The sequence below is a fragment of the Sphaeramia orbicularis genome, chromosome 7, assembly GCF_902148855.1.
Source record: "Sphaeramia orbicularis chromosome 7, fSphaOr1.1, whole genome shotgun sequence".
NCBI lineage: Eukaryota > Metazoa > Chordata > Actinopteri > Kurtiformes > Apogonidae > Sphaeramia > Sphaeramia orbicularis.
The window spans coordinates 27370713-27390467 of NC_043963.1; the positions used below are offsets into that span (position 1 = coordinate 27370713).

The 19755-nt window shown below is 42.7% G+C and overlaps 1 protein-coding gene across 1 annotated transcript in view; it reads right to left on the minus strand.

Moving 5' to 3' along the window:
* The window catches only part of LOC115422339 (nuclear receptor coactivator 3), a 74657-nt gene that overhangs the window by 16132 nt on the left and 38770 nt on the right, over positions 1-19755 (minus strand). Inside the window, exons 2-7 of the mRNA XM_030138614.1 lie at positions 17441-17531; positions 5539-5646; positions 4612-4772; positions 2713-2813; positions 2453-2627; positions 370-552 (exon numbers count right to left, since the gene is read on the minus strand). Of these exons, the coding sequence (XP_029994474.1) occupies positions 370-552; positions 2453-2627; positions 2713-2813; positions 4612-4772; positions 5539-5627 (709 nt within the window). The 5' untranslated portion in view covers positions 5628-5646; positions 17441-17531. The remainder of the gene's footprint in view (positions 1-369; positions 553-2452; positions 2628-2712; positions 2814-4611; positions 4773-5538; positions 5647-17440; positions 17532-19755) is intronic.

Sequence of the window (19755 nt, forward strand, 5' to 3'; positions counted from 1 at the left end):
AGTGTAACTGGGACTCACTGAACTTGGTTAAAAGTAATTACTGATGTGTATAAATAGAAATAAAATGAAGAATGTGTCTGAAAGCAAAATTATTTCAACTTTATGGGCAGCAGTGTAAATAAACTTTATTGGACTTAAGAGAAAACATAACATAAACAGTTGTGAGTCAACGCCCACAGACAATGCTTCCATTTGTTCCACGAAATTGCTAAAAAGATGTCGGCAACTGCAAAAACATTTTTTAAAAAAAGCCTCGATTTTCTTCTTATTTTCAGAGCAATGGCTGTCAAATAAGTTCAAACTGTAAAATAATAGATATCCCTAATAACCTTGTGCCCAGAATGTGAATATATGACTATGCCAGTGTACCTTCCCCTTCCTCAATCATGGCCTTGGGCTGCGTGAGAGCAAAACACTGCATGGTCTCGTAACGTGGCCCTCCTGGCCCCTCCTCCATGGGGCCATGGGCGTGGCCGAACTTGACCAGCATCCGGCAAGTGAAGGTGTGACTTTTCTGCCTCGCCGCCTCGTTTCCCCACGACACTCCATTTACTGAAAAGAAACAAACACATGAGGAAGTGCGCTGACAAAAATTTACACTTGGGAGAAGAATGGAATGGGTTTGTAGCTCCTGGGACTTTAAACCACATGCAGCTATGAATGGATTGTCTGTAATCAAATAGCACAAACAACTCACACCCTATCCTGCCACAGATCCACACAAAACAACAGACAAAACAAACAAACCACACTGCAACATGTATTTTCCTTCTTAAATTGAGAAGCAGAAGCCTCTCCTGCTGTTCGGATTCCCAGCTAAATGGACCATGGGATTAATGTAGCCAAGGTGTCGATTTCCAATATCTCTCCCTCTCAGTCTGCTCTGCAGCGGGCAGAGGCCAGGGACACTCAGCAATCTATCCTCATTTAGGCCCTGACTCCTCATCACAGCACACACACATACAAACTGAAGGGGGTCACCTTCACGAGGGAGAGGCAAAGAGAGGAAAGGGAGGCAAACTTCAGAGAAAGACAACCAACTGTCCTCCAAGGTCTGAGTTAAGCCTTATCGAGGCCTTGAGTTGGCCGGAGGTTTCTGTCTGGTAGGAGGATACAAGAGAGGACCCAGGAGACAGAGGGATGTTGGGGGGGCGGTGGTAAGAGTGTGAATGTGTCTCCGTGATAGTGAGGTGATTTAACAAGGCCTTGGGTTTCTCTGACAGAGAAAACGCTGCACATTCACTAGGGCCGACATCTCCCCTCAGACACAATTAACCAACAGTGAGGCAAGACAATGTTAAAAAAAATACACTCTGGCCAACAATAAACTCTCAGGTCACGTTTTGTGCACTGTGTGTGTGTGTGTGTGTCTGTTTTTGTTGTGTGTTTTAGATGTGTGTATTTAACTGTAGCTGGCGTGGTCAGTGGTCATCCCACAGGAATGTGCAGTGAGAGCGTATTTCATTCATGGGTCCACAGATAATGAAGGGGCTGAGCAGCGGAGCGAGACACAATAAGGGGTGGGAGAGCGGTGGGAAGCAGGTTGAGAAACAGACCGCCACAATATTCATCTTAGTAGGCAGCCATATTAAGTATGAATGAGGCTGAAAAAGAGTGAGTTGAGAGGGACACCAGGGATGCTCAGATGAAGATGTGGGAGGAAAAAGTAGATAAAGATGAGTCTTTAAAGATAAAGAGACTGGATGGATGGAGGAGGGAAGGGCAAGTGACTAAGTGAGAGAACGTGTCAATGACATGTCGGAGACGCTGCTCCTTAGGAACATTACTGCGGAGTTAATCGAGTAGCAGGTTCAGTCGAGCACACATATCCATAATTAATCAGCTTTATAAATAGTGCTCTGTGCACACACTCAAGGGCTTAGACACATACATGCAGGACCTTCAAAAAAGCAATCCCATTACTCACACAGGCATGTAAATATACATAATCAGACAGAGACATACACGCACAGATGCAAACACACTGTGAATTAAGTAGAGGAAAAGTGTGGACTGTGGAGGTGCATTATTCAGCAGTAAGTAGTTTCCAGATGGCTGCCGTGGGATCTGAATAGAGCTCGGGCCTGTTTTACACTGTCTGGACCACTGAGTGTGACTGACAGCTGCGCTACGCTCTGCCTGCTGCACCGAGTGGGTGGGTGCTTCCCTGCACATGTGTGCTTTGTCAGGTGTGTGTGTGTGTCTTTCCAAAAAGCTCTCGTGCACATGAACAGACTTCCCGGGAGCTCCTCATTATAAGGAGGAAGGAGTTAAGACTGATGGAGCATAAATAAATAACCGAGTGAGTTTACACTGACGTGCAAGTGTAGTTGTTGTAACCTCTCAAAGTTTTTTTTTCTTCAGCCCTGTGGAAGATGTCAAGTAAGGTTTACTCCTGACGTGGAGTTACCCTGTGAGTGTGTGAGTGTGTAAGTGTGAGTGTGCTTCTCACTGTTGGTCTTGGGCAGGTTCTTGTGGAACTCCTCCCTGTCGTCTTCATGGAGAATATTGTACACGCTGGTGTTGATGAGCTCCTCCTGTTTGTACTGCAGGTACTGCGTCACGTTGTCCGACACGAACACAATGTTGCCCTCCCGATTCACCACAAACAGGAAGCCGTCGAGAGCCTGGGATGAGCACATATGAGCGCCAGGACGTCAGTCGGAACGTCAGTCAAACCACCAGTGGACATTGTCCAAGAGCTGGACTCACCTGCAGCAGGAGGGGCCCCAGGTGGTCCTTGTCGATGACCCCCTGACCTGTTGAGGACACGTCTGACTTCTGAACGTCATCGTCGTTGGAGGAAGCTTTCCCTTTATGAGAGAAAAGAAGATGCATTACAAAACCAATAAAAACAGCACAAACTACCATTTCGAGCCCAAAGAGACTCAAACACGAGGAGCAACACAAGCTGAGACCGAAGATACCTTTCACTGCCAGTCATTCACTACTCATGCTGCACCAGCAGGGGGCAGCGTTTCTCAATCTTCACTTTTTTATGTTTTTGGATTTAAAACTACAGGTGAGGAGGGAGACGGACGGAGGCAGTTTTCTCTGAGGAGCCCGTCAGGAGGAGTAGAGGGCTGGGTGCATGTGGAGCAGGTAGCAGCCGTCCTCATGCTTTATATTCAGTGTCAGACTCTGAGGGACTGTCTGGTAGGCTGGGGCTGAGAGAGAGAGAGAGAGAGAGAAAGCGTGGGGAGGGAGCTAGAGAGGCTTTGGAAGCAGTAATGGTGCAGGGGCAGTAGCTGAGGCACCTGAATTAATGGAGGGGCTGAGGCTGAGAGAGGGAAAGAAAGAAAGAAGGACAGAGAGAAAGAGAGGAGAGAGGGAATGGGGATGGGGATGGGGATGGAGATGGCACTGGCCATTTTCTGGTTGTATTAATGCAGGGCTTAGTCTGAAAAAGAGGCGGGGGCTGGTTGGATACAGGAATCATTCTATCTGATTAGCTCCCAAGGGGTACAGATACTCACACAAAGAAAAAAGAAGCCATTGCTGCCTACACCCAGCCTCTCTGAAGTTAGGTAGAGAAGGACTGAGAGGAAGAGGGAGAGAGGAGGAAAGAGAATCTACCAGAGTGTGAGGGAGACTGAAAGAGAGAGACTGCACTCCATCAGATCACTCAGTATGTTAAGATGCTGGGAGCAAAACCTGAAGATGCTGCAACTCATGTGCAAAAAAGAGGGTGAAGACAAGTGAGATGAAAAACAAAATGACTGATGGGAAAAAGAGCAAAATGAAGACTGGCAGAAAGTGCAAGTGAAAGTGAGAAGAAGAGAAGAGGAACAGGTAGAAAGCAAGAGACGAGCCTAAACGCCTGTGTCATTTCTGTCTTCACTTCCTGTAACTATGGCAACCTGTCAGCAGCCAGTCAGGGCCAGCTGTAGCCTCTTCCCCTTCCTGTCGAGGTGGCAGACACCAACTGAGCCTCGCACAGACACAAAATTCACCACCGGTTTTTCCCCCTGATCTTGAGAAATTCACCTTGAATGCAAAAATCTAAACTGACACTAGCTGAGTAAAAATGTGTTCTCCTCTGCATAAGGGTTCATCGGCGAAGCAAGCGCCTCAGCCTGGGGCTTTTTAAACTGTTGTAGAAATGACCGCGACATAATGGAGACAGAACTATGACAACAGCAGCTGTAACAGAACTAATAATTTGGCAGTTCAGCAGAATAGATGGGCATGTGATTACCTGCAAACGTCCAATTAAACAGCCCCTGGCGAGGCCAGCACACAGCTGTGCATGCCCATTACACACACAGACACACACATAAATGCACACATACGCACACAAATGACAGGTTCACAAAGCACTGCCAATGTTTCCTCCCAAACATAAACAGTTGAGGCTGAAATTTGTGGGAGATGAATGACTGATTCGTCCTTGCACCTGCGCTCTGAGGAGGCGTGTGTATGTGTGTGTGTGTGTGGGTGTGTGTGTGTGTGTGGCTGGGCTCTGGATGTTGCTAACCCCAGCTGTCTCTTCTCCCTTTTCTTTCCTCAACACCTTTTCGTCCTCACATTTCAGCGGACTGTCTGACTTGCAGTGCACCTGTGCGGCTGCACCACTGCATCTCAGGACCTCAGACAAATGTGTCCACTCACCCTGCTCTTTGATCAGGCGGATCTGGCGCACAGTCTCTTTGAGGATGGCACATTTGTCGGGTTTGACGTTGAAGCTGTCGATGTCGCTGAGGTTGGCTGAGATCAGCTCTGCCAGCTCCTCTATGTATTTGCTCTCCTGCTCTCGGCGCTTCCTCTCACACCTGCAGAGGGCAATGAGCACAGAAAAGGGCTTTATTATGGAGTTAATATCATTCATTTTGTGTCATCTTTATTTTCACACAACAAAGATTTACACATTGCTTGCAGTGTAGTAATATTTTGATGCTTACATATTCACAATGACACTCCAACTAACTGCTCTGTTAGTCCTAATCTTTCTAAAGAAATTACGGAAAACTCAAGAGTTTCATTAAAAATGTGTTTTGTTTACGCTCTATAGAGCACACTTTACTACTGAAGGCCATAAATTGGAGTTGTGTGCTCAAAGGAGTAGCTGAAAACAATAAATACAGTGTGTGGGCTCAGTTAAAAAATCTACAGACTGTGTTCATCAAAAAGAAGTAACATCTTAGTTCAGCAGTGAGGCTCAAAGGATAAGACTTAAGATTTTTAGGCTTTGGCTACAAGCAACACTTATTAGACGGATCTTTTTTTTTTTTTTTTCATCATTCATCATTTTTCCTCTAAAGTAAAAAAGAAATTAAAAAAAAAAAAACGTTTATTAAACTTAAAAATTCATTTAACACAGTTGAGAAAGTGTTAATGTCTTAAAAAAAAAAAACAAATCTGTCTAAACTGTCTTCAAACTGAAACTTAATCTTCTTATATATTCACACACATTTTAGTTCTTAGTCATCACAGCCAAACCCACAGAGGGAAGCACATGGCCCGGGCTACAGAAACCACTGACCCAGTAGCCCAGTTTCCTGCATTTTCCCTCTTTTCGTGCTGATCAGACACACTTACCCCAGACCAGGCGTGTCGCAAGTGGAGAGCTTGCGTTTCCGGTTTTCTGAGCTCAGAGGCTCCATGGAGTTATCCCCCAGTCCACTCATCGTGTACACATATCAGCACCTGGGAGACACCAGCACACATACAGGCGTAAGATAGGTTTTAAAACAAGCAGAGAGAGATTATATAATCCTTATTTGCATTTTAGCTCATATTATATAGGTAATTTTGCAGGGAGGAAGGCTTGGGGATTGTCTTTTTGAACTCAACAAAAAATAACCAACACTGAGACGGGTTATGAAGTGAAAACGGTGCAAAACAGTAGACAGCAGGGTAAAATATGCTTATATCATGCAAATCATATTCTCCTGGCAGGCAATGACGAACATAAACATGTCTTGCCTTCCTCCTCCTACTTTTAGAAAATGAGAGTAAGCATTTCAGTTTGTATTTATTTGTGTGTGGGCCTGTGCATGTACGAGTTCATCAGCTCATATGGTACACCCCCCCACTCACACACACACAGGATTAGCAGTGTCTCTGATGATAAGCCACGCTGCACAACTAACCCCGTTAGACAGCCGTCTGTCTCCCATAATGCACCACATTCGGTCTCCAGGAAGTGAGCTGATAAAGGTTGCAGCGAAGAGAGGCAGATGGGACGCAAGGAGACGAAGAGGAGGAGGAGGAGAAGGGAAATAGAGGGAAGAAATAAGGCAGGGAGGGAGAAGCCGGTGCTGTGAACTGAGCTCTGATTGGTCATTTTCTTTGCCACAGTGACAGCAGCTGACACTGGGGAAAGGTAGGAAGGAGGAAAGGAAGGAGGGAGGGAAGAGAGGAAAGTAAATGAAGGGGAGAGAGCACAAATACAGAGGGAGATGGAGAAAATGCAGAGGAAGAAAAAATACCGGGGGGGGGGGGGGTTAATCAGAGCGAAAAGAGGCGGAGGCAGTAGGAGGGAGTGAGCTGAGAGGAGGAAAGATAAAGACATGTCAAAGAAAGGCAGCTGGGAAGGGAAGCCAGGTGAGAGGAGGAGGAATTAGAGGAGGAGATGTAAGATTCAGGGTGTCTGGTGTGTGTTTTGAATGTGTGTGGCACACAGATTGGGCTGAAAGACTCCAGTACCCCTCTTAACCTTCACAGCCAGAGCAGCTTTTTCATTCCATTGATTACATGGTTATCCTCTGACCAAAGCACTGCCTCTCCTGCATAGCAAATCAGGCCAACGGCAGGGGAGAGATGCCGGCCTGTTATTTAATCATCACGCTCCATCATCTCGGACTCCTTCTTGTGGGATCAGAGGTGATCCATTAAAAACATCTGATTACGTTCTTGGATAGAGAATTTTCTAATGTTCACTTGCGTGCTTTTGGCTTTGCTACGAGATCATATCCGCCTGAAACAAGGAGCGAACACACCTTCTTAGTGAGACAGAATCAATATGAAGGCTGCTTTCATGCACGTCTTGAAGACCAGGAGAAACAGGTATATTCTCTTTCAAGACAACAACGGGGGAATACTCATAAACCAAAAACACCACGAGCAGAGCAGAGGTGCTCCGATGATGCTCCGATCCTCTTGCTCAATCCTTCCCGCTTTGAGTTTCTTTCAGATTTCTCTTTTAATCTCTCCCTTGAGTCCCTCCCATCTGACTGTCTGTCTGTCTGTCTGTCTGTCTCACTGTCTTTGTCTGCTTCTCTACCTGGTTGGCTCCCTGTGCTTCCTCTTGCCCATCCTCCAGTCTGCCTACCCATGTGCCCGTCTACCTGCCTCCCTGTCTGCTGCTCATTTTAAGACAAAAACCCACTTGCTGTTGTCTGATGAAACCTACCACAAGGGAGAACAGGAGCAGGGGAGGGGTTTACAAAGTCAGAGGGTTCAGAACTCAAAAGAGCCAAAGCAAAGTGTCTGAGTGAAACTCCATCTTTGCTCCTCCGCCGACTGAGCCCACCCGCCTGCCTGCCAGCCTATTGATGGAGTTCTCAAAGGGGGAGTTGCTCTAATTGCGGAGTGAATGAAGCGGCCCCGGAGAATGGTTGATTAGGAGGCTGCTGAATGCCCCAGGGAAATGGGTCACCTCCAGCCTGGCGCAGGCCGCCCGCTTTTCCAGGGTAGGGAGAAAGTCAATTACACGCCACAGGCAGTGGGACCTGGTGTCAGAGAGGCAGCGGGGCCGTGGTGGGTACAATACAGCAGCAGGGGGCAGCGGGAATGAGACTCATAACGACGGAGATGGGAGAGGGTGATGGCGGTAAGAAAAGGAAAGGTACAAAGATTGCTGTGAAGATGACAACTGAAAGTGGAAGAGAGAAACTGGGGAGCAGGAGGTGGGATGGAGGTGAGAGTAAAGCAAGAGGAAGATGGAAAACAAGTGTCAGTGCACTTTGGTAAAGGCACATTCTGATATGAGGAAATGTGCTTTGTGCTCTTCTAGGTTGTGATGATATTCATTCATTCATCATCTGAACCCGCTTTATCCTCACTAGCACCGCGGGGGTCGCTGGAGCCTATCCCAGCTACTTATGGGCAAAGGTGGGGTACACCCTGGACGAGTCACCAGTCATTCTCACATTCACACCTATGGGCAATTTAAATGAACCAATTAACCTATCAGTGAATGTCTTTGGATTGGGGGGGGGGGGGGGGGGGGGGGGGGGGGCTGGAGTACCCGGAGATAACCCATGCAAACATAGGGAGAACATCCAAACTCCACACACCCATCGACTGGTGTTGGAATCAAACCCAGGACCTTCTTGCTGTGAGGTACAAGTGCTATCCACTGAACCACCGTGATATGTTTTACAATAAATGAATAAGGTAATGTCCCAGTCCAACTGATCTGACGGTAGCTGGCGACTATTTGGGACTTCATCTGATTGGCCAAATGTTCACATGCTGAGACCGAAGGCACGGCACATGGAAATACATTGTTGCTTACAAAGTTAGAAATTTTTTATATATTTTTTAACCTCTTCTCATGAAATGATTGTGATGATTTATTCCTGGCAGATGAGGTGATGAGGGATGATGACAGACAAAGTGGGACTCAGTATGTAATCACTGCACCTGATCAAAAGTGATTACTGACGTCTATAAATAGGAATATAAAGAATGTGTCTGAAAACAAAATTATTCCAGTCTTTATTGTCCAGGTTCATTTTGACAGGATGACAACGGTACAATTTATCAGTCAGTGCTAATTGGGTCTGTGCATGAAAATCAAACCTCTTATCAAGATATAGGTCATTTCATATCCAGTTAATAACATACATGTATCACAATTAAAGATATTTTCTATAGTTCATCCAAATGACCTCACATAAAGTTGGATTTGCTATTACTTTCTGAATTAAGTTCTATAATTTAGTATCTTTGTGACTATTTTCAGTTAAAGCTGCAGGAGAGCTGAAATCAAGCGGAGGGGGGTGTCGACGGAATCTGAAACTGTATACTTTCCCTCTGCAGCTTTCATCAAATATATAAGATACACTGACAGCTAATGTTGTTTCATGTCATTATGGAAAAGTTAAACTAAATTTCAAAACCTCCATGTCAAGACTGACAGAAGAGCAACAGAGTCATGTCCAAGTCGCATCTTACTGAATCTGATCAGTGATTGGTAATTACAGCTGTCAATCAGCTGTCTTATTTAAGTCTACCATCAGTCTGAAAAAACCTATGATTGGACAAAATTAAGGTTCACATGGCAGATTTTCCATAGTCTGAAAACGCAGGCAAGGAGTAGATGCAGAGGTCTCATGTTCTTTCAGACCACTTGAAAAGTAATTATGGAAATGTTGCCCATTTATGCTAAAAAGTATCAAGCACTGCAGCTTTAAATATAAAACTAAATACAAAGCATGAGCATAGGAGATATGGTAACGGATAGGATTGTATGGGTTGTATAGGACGATTCTTGTGTTGGTGGTAAATGACTTGTTGAGCCTATTACTACAGTATCTCACTCTGCTTTTAGAAGAAATAATTGTTGATACATACTTACGAAAATTAAAATTCTATAACGTGAACAACACTTACAGTGTCAGCACATACTGTGTAGAGATCAGGAGGAGGGAACTGTAGATGCAAACCCTGTTGACATCAACTGTACTAGTACAAAAGTTAGTGAGAATATTAATACTGAATGAAGCAGCGGATGCCAATGTTGTGATATATTTATGATCCAGAGGAGTTGTTCCTTCCCCCTCTTCAGGATATTACTCATAGTTTTAGGAAAAACAAAATTTGTCATATATTTGGTAAATTCATTAAAAATTCATACCTCGCATGATAAGCTCAAATCTAAATCAGATGTTACACAGGAAGTTATCATTACACCACAGCTGTTGGACATAAAGTCTATTCCTTAAGTGTGATTCAGTTCAGCTGCATGTTCATCCTAGTCTACAGGCTAAATCTTATAGTTGAAGAAGACTTGGAGACATTAATCAGAGCCAGAGCCAATAGCAGAACGTTGTTAATCAGAGCGGTTAAACAGCAGCTGCCAGCCGGACGGAAAAACAAAGACACAAACAGGACGTGGAATCCAGGTCTGCACCGACTGAGGCACATACAGGTGAGAACAATGCTGAACTTTCACGCTACGGATGGTAAAGTTTGACCTTCCTTTCAACCCTGATCTTGACCAGAGTCATTTCAAGGGGTCGCTGACAGCTGACCCACATATTTTCCGGGTCATGAAATGGGTGTGAAATGAGGATCATACTGGTCCACACTGGTGTGGCATCACCTGGGGTAAAGCTACACTCCTGTGGTTTGAAACAGGACAGCATCCTGCCGGTGACCCCAGAGCCCAGCAGGAGCCCTGCACACCAGGGACCGCAAATTTTATGATGTTATGGCACATTTAAAACCAGAGGAAGCTCCTGTAATCCAATCCCAGTTACCTTCGCATGCCTTACAATGGTTTCACGGACAAGTCACTGCTAAGTCAGAAATCTATGTCTGACACAGTGGTTCAGAGGTCTAGCTTCATCAACAGTTCATCAAAAACTAGAAAAGCACTCGGAGAGCTCAGACCTCCGCCAAGGCAGACCAGTGCCCCCCCCCCCCCCCCCATGTTTGTCTGTCTGTGTGCAAAATAACTTTTAACTTAATAATTTTCACTTGTTCCATGGGCAGATTTTTTTTGCTTAATTCAGGATTTTTTGGCTTAATTCAACCAAAAAAATTTGACAATGGAACAAGTGAAAATTATCTTGGTAAGAAAATTATTCTTTAGGTGATTATGTCTTATTACCTCCGCCAAGGAGGTTACGTTTTTGTCAGCATTGGTTTGTTTGTCTGTTTGTCTGTCTGTCTGTTTGTGTGCAGGATAACTCAAAAAGTTATGGATGGATTTGGATGAAAATTTCAAGAAATGTTGATACTGGCACAAGGAACAAATGATTTAATTTTGGTGGTGATCAGGGGTGGGGGGGGTGGGGAGGCCACAGGGGCCCACTGATCTGCTGTGGCGGAGGTCTGCACTCTCTTTTCTAGAAAAGCACTCAGAGAGCGCAGACCTCCGCCACGGCAGATCAGTGGACCCCCATGGCCCCCCCACCCCCAATCACCACCAAAATTTAATCATTTGTTCCTTGTGCCAGTATCACCATTTCCTGAAATTTTCATCCAAATCCGTCCATAACTTTTTGAGTTATCTTGCACACAGACAGACAGACGGACAGACAAACAGACAAACCAACGCTGGCAAAAACATAATCTCCTTGACGGAGGTAATAACAAGTAGTGGTGGAAAAATAGCATAGTTCAGATATGTGGAAACATTGCTAAAGCAATAAGTAAACAGGTGTTTGTAAGTCCATTATCATGTTTGCTTGGAAATGTCCCTGACTCTTTGGAACAACATGGAGAAGTCATTTGAACACTTTTAATGTTGTCGAATAAAGCTATTACAGAAAAAATGGGTTGAAGACGACCCTCTGTCTACACTGTTGCCCATAAAGTTGGAATAATTTTCAGTTTTCAGACACATTCCTCTTTTCATTCCTTTTTAAACACATCAGTAATCACCTTTAACCTGGTGCAGCTATTACATACCAAGTCCCAGATACACTTTATCTATCAAGAATAAATCACATTGTCACAGTGGGTTTTATGCACAGCTGTACTACTTCCTGAACTTAAGGCAGCTCCTTTATTTCCTGTCTTTCATTATTGCACACACTGATTAATCCAGGTGTGTCTGCTCCTTCTTGTTGTGATACTGTGGTCAGACACACCTGGATTAATCAGTGTGTGCAATAATGAAAGACAGGAAATAAAGGAGCTGCCTTAAGTTCAGGAAGTAGTACAGCTGTGCATAAAGCCCCTTATTTCATGATAAGAGGTAAAAATATTCCATATGAGAATGACTAACTTTAAAAGTGTTGACTTCTGTAAGACTATGATACTACATTGAAATGGAAGAAACCGATGGAAGCTCTGGGAGTGAACTGTAATTTAGACTCACATGCATGTTAGCTGTGGTTACATGGCTAAACTGGAAAATAGACCCATTTATTTGTCTATGGAACGATGATCATTTTTGCTTTTAACATTATGTACCATGTATGTAAGTTCTCTGTTTTGTTATGACCCAGTCTTAATAAGAAAAAGAGCATACACCAAGACTTATGTGAGAGCTATTCATGGTCCTCAGATGATGAATTCTTCTGTTTAGTAAATCAATGAACAGCAGAAGCTCTGCTAGTTATTAGTAATGATGTGTGTTTTTTTTCACTGGGTGAGAGATATTGCCCCAGTTCAGTTCAGTTTGAGATATTCAGTGTTATCTAGCAGTGAAAATGCAAATTGCAACCAACTGAATACCCCTAACAATAACCCTCTGCAGTTATTATTTTTTTATGGCCACTAAAATGTAGCCTAACATGATGTGCCTTTTTTGTTTAAAGCATTATTAACTTTATTCTATTTCACATCTTCTTCATTGTTTAACACAGTAACAATAATGCACCTTAATGCTGGATGTCACCTTGTCAAAAAACAGAAAATAGAATTAAAAATAGGACCAGTGGCCCTGTAGCTTACTGGCTGGGAAATGTATCCAGATGCCATTTATTATCACCCAGTTATGTGTATTTATTATATTACAGAAATAGCCCATGTTTTGGTCATATTCCAATCAGATCTGTAAAAATTCAAATTCCAACTTGATATCATTGATACTTACTGATTTATTGGATCAATCCACTTCCTATCTGTTATAAAGGGAAAATTTTTCAAAGTCACACCAAATCAAGAATCAGATCCAGATCGAAAAAATTTCAATACCTTGTGTTGACATCATCAAAAATAAGCTGTATACCAAGTTTGAAGTCAATCAGAACTGTAGTTTCAGAGAAGAAGATGATTGAAATTTTTTCCCCATAAGAGCCCATGTTAAATTTTCCGTAAGTTCCCGGATCCAGAAGAAGATCCTGATCAGCATGTGGCCATTATGTTTTGGTCATCTCCCCATCAGGGCTGGACTGTAGAAATTTACACTGGATATCATTCATATTTACTGAGTTATCGCATCAATCCATTTCCTATCTCTTATAATGGGGACATTTTTCAAAGTCACACCAAATCCAGAATCAGATCCAGATCCAAATAATTTCTCTAACTTTTGTTGACATCATCATAAAGAAGCTGTATACCAAATTTGAAGTCAATCGGAATTGTAGTTTGGGAGAAGAAGACGATTGAAAGTTTTGTAACGGACGACAGATGACAGATGACGACGCCGGACGATGACAACAGCTTACAGCCTATCGGCCGGTAAGCTAAAAAGAACTGAGAGTCATGGTAGAAACATGTCAGTGCAACATGTCACCACCTGTAGATAGAAACAGCTCATTCGAAGGTAATAAAAACACGATTCTTATTAGAGAAATAAAAATGTAATTATAAATATTTCATTCATTTCAGTAGTTAGATCCCTCTAAATCCCCCACAGTCTTACACGCTGAATCTTTAAATATCCAATATTGACTAATAATTCCACAGATGTCAATCAGACACTTTTTTTTTTTTTTTTTTAGAAAATGTGAACTGTAAATTAGTTGTTGACTAGCGTGAGTTTACCACATGTGTCTGTATGTTTACTGAAACCCCAACCTACACAAATGTGGTTATACATTAGTAATACGCAGAGCAGTGTTCCAATAACACTGGTAAGTTGAACAACAGACTCTAGATGAGCGGAATTAAAATAGATGAACAGCTGCTCAAAGTGAAAATTACGTTTGGGAAGACAGAAAGCAAAGTGGCGAGACGACAGACCTCCCACGACACAGTGAGTCACAGCAGAAGGGGGGAAAATAAAACAATGCAACAAATGAGAATGTGTCAGAAAGTGTTACTGGCAGTAGACATGGAGTTAGTGGAAAACATAAGCACGAACAAACAGAAAGTAGACCTCTGTTTAATCTGCGGCAGGTTCATTCCTGTCTTAACACCATCACAAACGTGTCGGTATTCCCCTGAGTGGATCGCTCTCCAGTCAATGCTGCATTTTAATTCAGGGCCACACTGAAGCTCTTATAGTCGAGTGAGTAAAACAGGTTACACACAAGGTTAACACAAAGTTTTGTAAGTTCTCAGAGAAGCTAAATAATAGACGAGGAATGAGACATGTGCATTTACTATCCCCCGATCGCTGAGGCGGCAGGGCTGCGGCGGCGGCTGCCATTTAACGTCCGGTGTTTGGTGAGCATGTCTGTTTTCAGGCTTTATTTAGGACGATGGTTTGGGCAGGGTGTTTGTTCATGGTGACAAAAGGGAGGAGTAGAGAGGAAGGTGACAGAGTTAGCCGGGTGGGCGTGCTCAGGCTGGGTGATGCAAATAGTCCCGCTTGTCGCCGCCCCCGCCTGCCTGCGTGCCAGCCGGCTGCTCTTTCATAATCTCTGTTGACAAAACAGAGGCACACGGCCCTGGTCTGGACATGGAAACCCACACCAGTGACTTGACAAGAGCTGCAGCTGCTTCGCTCTGGCCGCTCGGATAAACCACACAGAGAGGGTACACTTCAAAAACACGCAACGGGAATCCTGATTTGCTCTCTGATCTGACTGATGTTTGAGATTTTAACAGAAATCATTTTTTTGCTAAAGATGGTCTAACATACAGCTGTGAAGTGTCATGAGCCTTAGTCCTGTACATTTCCATTTTAGTGATTTCGATTCAGTGGTGCTCAACCTTCAAAGATGCTTCAGTGTCAGTATCTTTGACAACGAGGAATTAATATGAAATTGCAAAACATAACATACAAAAGATACAAATGAGTGCCCAATACTATACTATAATAGTATAGTCAAAATAGTATAGACAAAAGATCAAAAATTGTTACAAATTAAGTCATGGTTTCATGTCTTACAGCTAGGGATGTAACGATATGAAAATTTCATATCACGGTTATTGTTACCAAATTATCACGGTTATCATTATTATAGCAGTATTGTTGAAATTGTGCTCGAAATGTTCAAAAAGTACTAATACACACACTGTAATAATTTAACCAAGTTGGATTTAAAAAAAAAAAAAAACAAATAAAATAATTGGTACAATGTACTTTCTGTTGGCAGTAACATTCAAATATTAACCCTTATTGGTCTGAGCCTATTTTGTCCGTTTTTCAGTACTTTTGATTTTGCCTTTATATACTATATAAACAAATGTTTACTATACCCATGTTTGGTAGCTTTTTTTTTCAGCACAACTTCATTCATATCATCTGCCTGTTATTTTTTCACTTTAACCTACTACAAAAACATAAAAGGACAGAAAACACAAAAAATATATATAAAATCCGATTTGAAAAATGTATATACTTTATTGCATAAATAGCACAAAGATGCTTAATGAACCTTTTCAAAGACTTTAAAAGTGAATATTGGTTCCAAATATTAGGTATTGAAAATTACAACTGTAATAAATTAAAACTATACTCAAATATTTGACATAAAAGCAGATCTTTACATAGGCGTTTTCTCCAGAAAAGTGCGGTAATCAAACACGGTTATCATGATAATTAGAATTTAAACAGTAATACTAACTGTCTGCAATTTTACCACGGTTTATCGTTATACCGGTCATCGTTACATCCCTACTTACAGCTCAGACTTGTTATTTAGGAGTTAAAAAAATAAAAACACAATCAATTTTTCTCACATATAAGCATCAATTCCCCCTATTTAAGAGGCTGACATTTGTAAACTTGTGACACGTTTCCTCAAAAAAGTGGATGGAACTGATTATTCAGCTCAGTTTTGTAACCCTATACCTATATTTCAGTTATTTATAGCAGTGTTTCTGAGAAACTACACTTTTCCAATCAGTTCCACATTGTGCATGCACTTTAAATATAGTAAGAAGAAGTGGCCGGTCAGATGTATAGATTCAGTAAGCTATGTGCTATGTGCAGTTAACAAACCACAGCACCACTTCTCTGAAACGTATCAGATTCTCAGTAAGTAAAGTGAATGCGGTTAAGTGATGAATTATTATCAGATTTCTTCAAATATATCAATTCAATTCAAACTACTTTATTTATCCCCATAGGGCAATTTAGTTTACGGTCACTACCAGTCGTTGCATTCAACAAAAACATCCAATATACACACATACACAAATAAAACTAAATCACATGGACAGCCTTTCAGTGCAATTGAAATGCAGGAACCAGAGCAGCATAGGTCAAAGTGCATGGACCAGCAGGGACCAGAATAAATAAATAAATAGATAGATAAGCAAACAGATACATATTGTGGTCACAATATTTGACCATCAACAGAATTAAGAAGCCTGATGGCAGGGGGAATAAAAGAGCTGGCATATCTGTTTGTTTTCTTTGGCGGGCCTTCCTGAGGGCATTAAACAAAACTCCTGAGCCAGGACGTGATCAGGTCCTGGCTCAGGAGTTTTCTTGTGACCCAGCTCTACCTTTTGTCCTTTGTAGGGGACAAGAGTTTCACGGCTTTATTTATAAAAAAAAAAAAAAAAAAAAAAAAAAAAAAAAAAACGCTGTCCACTGCAATGGACATTATATATATATATATATATAAAAAAAAATTATGAAAAAACTGTTGCATCTTGCTGTTTCTAATCAAGACAATTATTTAATGTAAAAAAGCTAAAACTTTTTCTTTCCTGGGTCTCAGGAGAATAAGCACAGTTTCAAATTTAGCCCACACTGACTGAATAGTTCCCACTGTAACACCCCGTAGGAGTCGTACTTAACTTCTCTAATTTTTGTGCCACTAAATTTTGCTTTTACTTTCAGGACATCTCAAGTACAGTCCAGTATCGCCTCTGCCTGGATCATACTCTCTGTTACCGAGGCCATTCCTGCTCTCCAGGCAATGGCGGCTTATCTGCAGACGTGCACGTCTCCACATGAACGAAAGACAGGCTGTGGTTTGGTTTAGTCTGGGTGTATTTGTCTGCTTGTGAGTTGTTGTCACCTGCAGACAGAGGTAAAAGATTAATGCTCTCTTTCAGCCTGTGTGGCAGGTAGAGCACAAAGAATAATTTGATTTCTCCCCCTGTCTCCCCGCTGTCTTCCCACTCTTCATTTTCTCATCTGCTTGAAAATCTTCCTCTCAGCCCTCTTTGTTTCCTCCTTGTTACCACCATAGCCACTCTTACTCCAAAACTATTCCACCTTCCGTCTTGTTAGAATGTGTCACAAAAAAAAAAAAAAAAAAAAAAAAAAAAAAGCCAAATCCTAACCTCAAACACCTTTGAAAACATTTTTGCTTCAGAAAACACGCACGCCGTTCTCTGCGTTTCAGTGTTCAGGTCAGGAGGATGTTGCAAGAATGTGGCAACAACAAGAAACTGTCTCTGGCAAACCGCTCAACCTAAACCCAGCAGGCCGTTTCCATGACAACCATATGGGATGTTAGCCCACCTTGTGATGGCGCCGAGATGATGGACGATCTGATCTCCCTCCCTCCCCCCTACACTGGGGGTGTGGTCCTATGAGGGCTGGTCAGAGGAGTCTGCAGGAAAAGAAAAAAAAAAAAAAAAGTTGAAGAACCTCTGCTCATCAGTGCATATTCAGTATTGTGGTATTAATGAACAACAACTCGCATTATTAATCAGCGGCCTGAAGACACATGCACAGGAAACAGCATTAACAGCTTAATGAACAGGAACTGTGAGGGAGCTGTGCCTTGCTATGTGCTTTTGTCTTCATTACGGGTACAGAGCAAACACGTCGCGGCTCCTGTGCATTTGCATTTACACACACAGACACACACATATACACACACACTGCTCCCACAGACCGACCAACAACACGCAAACACTTATGAAACGGGATGTTGAGACGACACAAGTTTTACAGGAAGTCACCCGATCGAAACCTGAAAGTGACGACAGACCGTGGCTCCTAAATCAGCCGATAGCCTTAAGTATAAAAGCTAAAAGAAACGTGCTTCCGTGTCCACTAATGTGCGCCGCAAATCTATGCCGCTGGATTTAAACGTCAAGCCCTTATTGGCAAATATCCTCCATGCTTTATAGACTTACTGCAAGAGTACGAAAACAGACCATTAGGCTAAATCACTGCTCTAATCCCAAAAGCACATAATAGGCTAATTTGTGTCCATTTAGATCCTGATAAGAAACAATATGCGAGTGTGTGTCTGTGTGTGCATGTTGGCCACGCTGAGTTGTTGTAGTAGCTCAAGTGTTCTGTCTGAACAATCATAAGAGAGTATCCCGTGGGGGTAAAGAGTGCGTAACCATGGAGAATGCTGGGCGTTTCCATGACACCCTGTCATCTGTGAAGCACGCCACCGGGATGTCTCATGTTCATCTGTCACCGTGCCTGAGTGTGTTACTGTGTGTGTGAGACACAGAGAGAAGGTTTACTTTCGATTTCATCAAGAGCATAAGTGAGAGTGTCATGTCAAGAGTGCACGTTTACAACCACGTATTTCACTTTAGGACAATGGGAGAGTGTCTGTTGTTGTGTTTGACCTCATGATTATGTTGTCGATGTTTATATGTATATGTATGTGTGTGTGTGTGTGTGTGTTTGTGGGGGACTGTGTCCCATTCACCGTCAATGACCTGACCGCTGGCTGCACCCATGATTGGGAGCAGATGGGGGCTGTCGTGTGCGAGTGTGTGTGTTCGGAGAAAGGAGGAGGGACGGGAGGTGGGTGCTCTAGTTTAGGTGATGTATGGACTCGCACACCAACAAAGACCCTCCTTCAAACGATGTGTTTCCTATTAATTGTAAGAGGGGAAAAATAGAGAGCCACAGAACGACTACTTAAGCGGGAAGAATTTATAGCTCAGCTGTGACAAAGAATAACTGACTCCATTTCTATACAGAAGATAGAGAGATTTTTTTTTTTTTTAAGAGCTCGGTACCTTGCACGAACAGGGACAAGAGAGCCTTCAGTGTGATCATCACTGGTCTTTGTGCTCACTTTGACACAGCCATGAAAACCAGAGTGAATGAAATAGTAGTTAAAGGCATGTGGCGCTGCTCATACAAGCGTAAAGCCTTGAATATAAAAGCAGTGTGAATGAGCTTAAGATGCAGACGCTGAGTCAATGGAGAAATGCTTCAATCGCCGAGGCCTTTAACAGTCAGCTCTCCTTCTCTTGAAACACGTTGGTTTATATCCTTGTGCTTCAATTACCAGTCACCAGTAAGGTAAACAAGGTTTCAACCTTTGCTTTGTGAAAGTCTGATCCATACACTCAAGACGCACAATAAATATCTTACAGAACAGCATCTTCCTCTTGTTAAAGCTGCAAGGTTTAAAGATGCAATAAAGATGAAGCCAGGGTTCACGGTTTACAGTGAAATGGTGAGTGATGCTCCAACTCTGACGCTCACACACGAGCCGATGCGACTTCATGAGCCTGAACTGCGAAGATCCAAAAGACAGACTAATCCTTCATCAGGGCGTTTATTTAGTTTGGTCCATTTGTTTTGACTTCCTCTTTCTACAGCGCATGATTTCACAGTTTCAAAAACAACAAATCACCATCTGACCTTTGTCCTGGGAGTTGCCTTAACTTCAGTTTTTAAAATGTCACGTAAATATGGAGATTGCTAACCACTGTTAAAGCAGACACACACCTTTACTCCACTGAAAATTAACAGCTCTGATGCTGAAAATGAACTGAAATCCTATCAGCTCAGTCTCCATTACAGACCTGTACCTTCTACGGTCCTCGAGCTTAAACATTAACCTATAT